General features: G+C 49.1%; 1 protein-coding gene across 1 annotated transcript in view; it reads right to left on the minus strand.

Moving 5' to 3' along the window:
- ODAD4 (outer dynein arm docking complex subunit 4) overlaps nucleotides 1-7,492 on the minus strand; it is a 40,740-nt gene that overhangs the window by 13,158 nt on the left and 20,090 nt on the right. The window contains exons 8-10 of the mRNA XM_017856578.1: nucleotides 6,472-6,558; nucleotides 4,159-4,355; nucleotides 3,997-4,047 (exon numbers count right to left, since the gene is read on the minus strand). Of these exons, the coding sequence (XP_017712067.1) occupies nucleotides 3,997-4,047; nucleotides 4,159-4,355; nucleotides 6,472-6,558 (335 nt within the window). The remainder of the gene's footprint in view (nucleotides 1-3,996; nucleotides 4,048-4,158; nucleotides 4,356-6,471; nucleotides 6,559-7,492) is intronic.

Here is a 7,492-nt window from a genome sequence, read left to right on the forward strand (position 1 = left end):
TATATATATATATAATTAAATTAATAGAGACAGGGACTCACCATGTTGCCCAGCCTGGTCTCGAACTCCTGGCCTCAAGCAATCCTCTACCTTGGCCTCCCAAAGTGCTGGGATTACAGGCATGAACCTCCCCGCCTGGCCAAGAGCTTCATAAAGGAGAAAGTGCTTACCAGCCAAGGTCTTCACAAACCACTGCTTTCTTTTACAATTGAGTATATCCAAGATCTATCCTCCTCCTAAGCACTGCTTTGAGACCCATGGGGAAAATAAGCCCTTGTGCTCGTAAGTCAGACTTTAAAAGGCCATTACAGCCAGTTACGGTGTCTCACGCCTGTAATCCCAACAATTTGGGAGGCTGAGACAGGCAGATCACAAGGTCAGGAGATCGAGATCAGCCTGGCCAACATGGTGAAAGCCCATCTCTACTAAAAATACAAAAATTAGCCAGGCATAGTGGTGGACGCACGTAATCCCAGCTACTTGGGAGGCTGAGGCAGAAGAATCACTTGAAATTGGAAGGCAGAGGTTGCACTGAGCTGAGATTGCACCACTGCATTCCAGCCTGGGTGAAAGAGTGAAACTCTATCTCACAAATAAATAAATAAAATTAAATAAAAGGCTATTACACTTGGCCAGACACAGTGGCTCACACCTGTAATCCCAGCACTTTGGGAGGCCAAGGTGGGAGCACTGCTTGAGCTCAGGAGTTCCAGAACAGCCTGGGCAACATAGGGAGACCCCATTTCTACAAAAAAAAAAAAAAAAAAATTTGCCAGGCATGGTGACATGCACCTGTGGTCCCAGCGACTTGGGAGACTGAGGAGACAGAATCACTGGAGCCTGGGAGGTTGAGGCTGCAGTGAGCCATGAATGCACGGATGTGACACTGCACTAAAATCTGGGTGATAAAGCAAGACTCTATCTCAAAAAAGAAAAAAAAAACGAAGGCTATTACACTTGAAAGGAAATTTAAATGTAATTCTGAAAATATGTGGAGTCACAGTATTCCTTCCAAGACCAGTGGGACTCTGACATTAAAGGTCTGCAGAGGAGTCACATGCTTATTCAAGAGCGTAAATCATTCAGGACTATTCTTTCATTCTTTCTCTTTGTTTCTGTTTTTTTTTTTGAGTGAGGGTCAGGGTCTCGCTCTGTATCCCAGGCTGGAATGCAGTGGTATGATCATGGCTCACTGCAGTCTCAACCTGGGCTCAGGCGATCCTTCCACCTCAGCCTCCCAAATATTTGGGATCACAGGTGCCTGCCACCACACTCAGCTAATTTTTTTTTTTTTTTTTTCACAGTCGCCTGGACTGGAGTACAGTGGCACAATCTCAGCTCACTGCAACCTCCGCCTCCCAGGTTCAAGCAACTCTCCTGCCTCAGCCTCCCAAGTAGCTGGGATTACAGGCGTGTGCCATTATGCCCAGCTAAGTTTTTGGATTTTTAGTAGAGACGGGGTTTTACTATGTTGGCCAGGCTGGTCTTGAACTCCTGACCTTGTGATCTGCCCACCTCGGCCTCCCAAAGTGCTGGGATTACAGGCATGGGCCACTGTGCCTGGCCCTAATTTTTTATTTTTTGTAGAGATGCAGTCTCTTTATGTTGCTTTATTTTTTGTAAAGATGAGATCTCCCTATGTTGCCCAGGCTGGTATCAAACTCCTGGGCTCAACCGATCCTCCCACCTTGGCCTCCCAAAGTGCCAGGATTACAAGTGTGAGCCACTGTGCCCAGGCTGATTTTTTTTTTTTTTTTTTTTTTTTTTTTTTTTTTTTTTTTTTTTGAGACAGAGTCTCGTTCTTTCACCCAGACTGGAGTGCAGTGGCACAATCTGGGCTCACTGCAACCTCTGCCTCCCGGGTTCAAGCAGTTCTCCTGCCTCAGCCTCCTGAGTACCTGGGACTACAGGTGTGTGCCACCACACCCAGCTAATTTTTGTATTTTTAGTAGAGACAAGGTTTCATCTTGTTGGTCAGACTGGTACCAAACCCCTGACCTCAAGTGATCCACCTGCCTCGGCCTCCCAAAGTGCTGGGATTACATGCGTGAGCCACCACGCCTGGCCCCAGCCTAATTTGTAACTGAATATGTAATTTAAAGTTATCTCAATGTGACAGGAAAATCACTAGACCCTGGGAGGCGGAGGTTGCAATGAGCCAAGATGGTGACACTGCACTCCAGTCTGGGCGACAGAGTGAGACTCCTTCTCAAAAAAATACATAAATAAAGTTCACCGGCTAGTAAGGATAATAATTTTTGTATTTTTAGTAGAGACAAGGTTTCATCTTGTTGGTCAGACTGGTACCAAACCCCTGACCTCAAGTGATCCACCTGCCTCGGCCTCCCAAAGTGCTGGGATTACATGCGTGAGCCACCACGCCTGGCCCCAGCCTAATTTGTAACTGAATATGTAATTTAAAGTTATCTCAATGTGACAGGAAAATCACTAGACCCTGGGAGGCGGAGGTTGCAATGAGCCAAGATGGTGACACTGCACTCCAGTCTGGGCGACAGAGTGAGACTCCTTCTCAAAAAAATACATAAATAAAGTTCACCGGCTAGTAAGGATAAAGTTCAATGATTTTTAGAAAATTTACAGACTTGAGGCCGGGCCTCCCAAAGTGCTGGGATTACATGTGTGAGCCACTGCGCCTGGCCCCATCCTAATTTTTAACTGAATATGTAATTTAAAGTTATCTCAATGTGACAGGACAATCACTTGACGCCAGGAGGCAGAGGTTGTAGTGAGCTAAGATTGCGCCACTGCACTCCAGCGTGGGTGACAGAGTGAGTCTCCATCTCAAAAAAAAAAAAAGTCCGGGCACAGTGGCTCACGCCTCTAATCCCAGCACTTTGGGAGGCTGGGGCGGGTGGATCATGAGGTCAGGAGATCGAGACCATCCTGGCTAACACAGTGAAACCCCATATCTACTAAAAATACGAAAAAAAAATTAGAGGGGCCTAGTGGCGGGCGCCTGTAGTCCCAGCTACTCGGGAGGCAGAGGCAGGAGAACGGCATGAACCCGGGAGGCAGAGCTTGCAGTGAGCCGAGATTGCGCCACTGCACTCCAGCCTGGGTGGCAGAGCGAGACTCCGTCTCAAAACAAACAAACAAACAAAAAAAAAAACCGGTTCCCCCATGGGGCTTGGAGAGTCTACTGAACCTCTCTGTGCCTCAGTTTCCCTATCTCTAAAATGAGGATGATGATAATGCCTACATCATAATGATTCAATACAAGAATGCTGGCTGGGTGTGGTGGCTCATGCCTATAATCCCAGCACTTTGGAAAGCTGAGGCGGATGGATCACCTGATGTCAGGAGTTCGAGAACAGCCTGACCAATGTGGTGAAACCCCATCTCTACTAAAAATACAAAAATTAGCCAGGTGTGGTGGTGTGTGCCTGTAATCCCAGCTACTCTGAAGGCTGAAGCAGGATAATTACTTGAACCCAGGAGGCCGAGGTTGCAGTGAGCCAAGATCGTGCCACTGCACTCTAGCCTGGGTAACATAGCGAGACTTCGTCTCAAAAAACAAAACAGGGCCATGCACGGTGGCTCATGCCTGTAATCCTAGCACTTTGGGAGGCTGAGGCAGTTGGATCACCTGAGGTCAAGAGTTTGAGACCAGCCTAGCCAACATGGTGAAACCCTGTCTCTACTAAAAACACAAAATATTAGCCAGGTGTGGTGACAGACGCCTGTAATCCCAGCTACTTGGGAGCCTGAGGCAGGAGAATCACTTGAACCTGGGTGGCGGAGGTTGCAGTGAGCTGAGATCACACCACTGCACTCCATCCTGGGCAACAGCAGCGAAACTCTGTCTCAAAAACAAAACAAAACAAAAAAAAGTACCAAGGCAGAAGGAAAGTGGCTCAATACATGGGCTCTGTTATAAAGACGACAGGCTGTGTGGGTCTGCAGCTGCGCTCCTCAAGGGCAGAGGTAGGCTCAAGGTGCCCCAAGCTCTAACCAAGTTTTGCTTAATGTAGTCACTCACCACGTGCTGGTCAAAATGGAGTGGCTTATCCCCACTCTCAGAACAATCTGGGAAGGAAAAACACTGGGATGGTAAACTCAGTCCACAGGACTCCTAGCCCTGGTGTGAGCTGGGCCTGAAGGCTGGGAAAGGTAGGGTGGTCATCTCTGAGCCCATACCTTGTGCCTGGGCCACCAGAACACTGGCATTCAGTTGCCACTCAACGTCCCCTTCCTCCTCGGCACACTGCTGGGACTTCTCGCCGTAATTCTGGGCCTGCCAGGCCTGGTCCAGCTCCAAGTAGCAGCGGCCAATCTCATGGAACAGCCAGGTCTTCTCCAGGGTGGTTTTTGCCAGAGGGATCTTTTCTTCCCACCTGGGGACATGAAGAACAAGGGTCAGCTTCATCCCCCAAAACCATGCACTAGGCCACAGGATGCCAAGGCTTCCTGCTGGGTGGCAGAATAAAACTTGTTCTCCAACTACCAGTTCTTTTAGATACAAGGGTGGAGTTCATAAGCATAATGATATTTTAAGACTACTGAGACTATTTTGGTAACATCTATGGAACGTGGAATTTATTTTTTATTTATTTATTTATTTTTGAGACGGAGTCTTGCTCTGTCACCCAGGCTGGAATGCAGTGGCTGGATCTCAGCTCACTGCAAGCTCCTCCTCTCGGGTTCATGCCATTCTCCTGCCTCAGCCTCCCAAGTAGCTGGGACTACAGGCACCCGCCACCTCGCCCGGCTAGTTTTTTGTATTTTTTAGTAGAGACGGGGTTTCACCGTGTTAGCCAGGATGGTCTCGATCTCCTGACCTCGTGATCCACCCATCTCGGCCTCCCAAAGTGCTGGGATTACAGGCTTGAGCCACCGCACCCAGCGGAATGTGGAATTTAATACAACAGTTGAGGCTGGCGTGGTGGCTCATGTCTCTAGCACTTTGGGATGCTGAAGTGGGCAGATCATCTGAGGTCAGGAGATCGAAACCAGCCTAGCCAACATGGCAAAACCCTCTCTCTACTAAAAATACAAAAATTAGCCAGGCATGGGGGCAGGCGCCTGTAGCCCCAACTACTCAGGAGGCTGAGGCAGAAGAGTAACTTGAACCTGGGAGGTGGAGGTTGCAGTAAGCCAAGACCACGCCACTTCACTCCAAGACTGGGTGACAGAGCAAGACCCCATCTCAACACACACACACATACACACAACACAAATAATGTTTAAGAATATTACCGGCCGGGCGCGGTGGCTCAAGCCTGTAATCCCAGCACTTTGGGAGACCGAGACGGGCGGATCATGAGGTCAGGAGATCGAGACCATCCTGGCTAACATGGTGAAACCCCGTCTCTACTAAAAAATACAAAAAACTAGCCGGGCGAGGTGGCGGGTGCCTGTAGTCCCAGCTACTCGGGAGGCTGAGGCAGGAGAATGGCATAAACCCAGGAGGCGGAGCTTGCGATGAGCTGAGATCTGGCCACTGCACTCCAGCCTGGGCAACAGAGCGAGACTCCGTCTCCAAAAAAAAAAAAAGAATATTACTAAGTATGGTGGCTCATTCCTGTAACCCTAGCACTTTGGGAAGCCAAGGCGGATGGACTGCTTAAGCCAAGGAGTTCGAGCCTGGGCAACACGGCAAAACCCCATCTCTACAAAAAATTACAAAAATTAGCCAGGCACGGTGATGTGTTAGCCAGGATGGTCTCGATCTCCTGACCTCGTGATCTGCCCGTCTCCGCCTCCCAAAGTGCTGGGATTACAGGCGTGAGCCACCGCGCCCGGCCTTTTTTTTTTTGGATGGAGTCTCACTCTGTCACCCAGGCTGGAGTGCAATGGTGCAATCTCGGCTCCCTGCAACCTCTGCCTCCCCGGGTTTAAGTGATTCTCCTGCCTCAGCCTCCTGAGCAGCTGGGATCACAGGCACGCACCACCACGCCCAGCTAAACTTTGTATTTTTAGTAGAGACGGGGTTTCACCATGTTGACCAGGATGGTCTCGATCTCTTGACCTCGTGGTCTGCCCACCTCAGCCTCCCAAAGTGCTGGGATTACAGGCGTGAGCCACAGGGCCCAGCCCCGGCCTAGCTTTTTAATAAACTTCCACTCCTCATTCAAATTCTTTCTTCTGAGGAGGCAAGAATTGAGGTTGCTGCAGACCTGTACAGATTGACCGCCAATAACTTGGGATACCTTCCACCGGTAACATATGGTCTAGGCTGGAGTGCAGTAGTGTGATCATGTCTCACTGCAGCCTCAACCTCCCAGGCTCATGTAATCCTCCCACCTCAGCCTCCCAAGTAGCTGGGACAACAGGCACAGGACAGTATGCCTGGCTAATTTTTTTTTTTTTTTTTTTTTTTTTTTTTTTTTGTAGAGAGGGAGTCTTCCTATGTTGCCCAGGCTGGATTCTTATCACTGGAAACAAATTTTCATGTTAGGATGAGAAGTTCTAATCATGGAGGTGGGGAAGAGGCAATTCTTGGTCACTCACGTGTCAATGGCTTGCTGGAATTTCCCACCTCTGGCAAAAACTCTGCCAATGTTGTCAAGGGCTCTGGATTTTGCATCAGGAAGGTTACTGTGGGGAAAAAGCGAAATAAGCCATTCACTAGAAATCAGCTCTTCTAGGCACTGTGGAAACAGAACGAAGGCAAAGACAGGAGCCTTGGCCTCAGAAACTCAGGGTTTCGGTTGGAGGGACAATGTCCAGCCTGGCAAGGATGAGACACATTTCATCCATGGACCCAAAACTCCGGCGCTGAGCACGGACTTGGGAAGACAGTCTTCCCTTGGTTTTTAATCACTGCAGGGATGCCTGATTGATTATTCACCCACATTCCATTGTGTCTGATCACCGCAGGGACGCCTACCTTGGTCATTCACCCAAATTCCCTCGGTGACAAGTCAATTGCGGGGATGCTTGCTTTGGCTGCTCTCACCCACATTGCAGCCCAGGGCTGCTCCCTACCCGCCTTCTCTGTGTCTCTACCTTTCTCTTTAAACTTACCTTCTTCACTATGGGCAAATTTCTGCCCTCCATTCCCCCATCTTCTCCCTTAGCCTGTGTTCTTAAACACTTAAAACCTCTTCAACTCTTGCCTGACCTAAAATCTAAGCATCTTATTTTCTTCTGCAACACCACTTGGCCCCAATACAAACTCTGTAATGGGGGAATGGAGGGCGGAAAGTTGGCCATAGTGGTTCTAAATAGCCAGAAAACGGCACTTTTGATTTCTCCATTTTACAAGACCTGGATGATTTTGTGGAAAAATGGGCAAACGGTCTGAGGTGCCTGACGTCCAGGCATTCTTTTACACGTCGGTCCCTCCCTAGTCTCTGTTCCCAGTGTGACTTATCCCACATCCTCCTTCTTTGCCTCCCGCCTGTCCCTTCAGTCCCAACCCCAAGCATCACTGAGTCTTTCGAATCTTCCTTTTCTACAGACCCATCTGACCTCTCCTCCCCAGGCTGCTCCTCACCAGGTCCCAATTTGTCCTCAGCTTCTGCTCCCC

Source organism: Rhinopithecus bieti, unplaced genomic scaffold (genome assembly GCF_001698545.2).
Source record: "Rhinopithecus bieti isolate Rb0 unplaced genomic scaffold, ASM169854v2 scaffold_44695, whole genome shotgun sequence".
Taxonomy (NCBI): domain Eukaryota; kingdom Metazoa; phylum Chordata; class Mammalia; order Primates; family Cercopithecidae; genus Rhinopithecus; species Rhinopithecus bieti.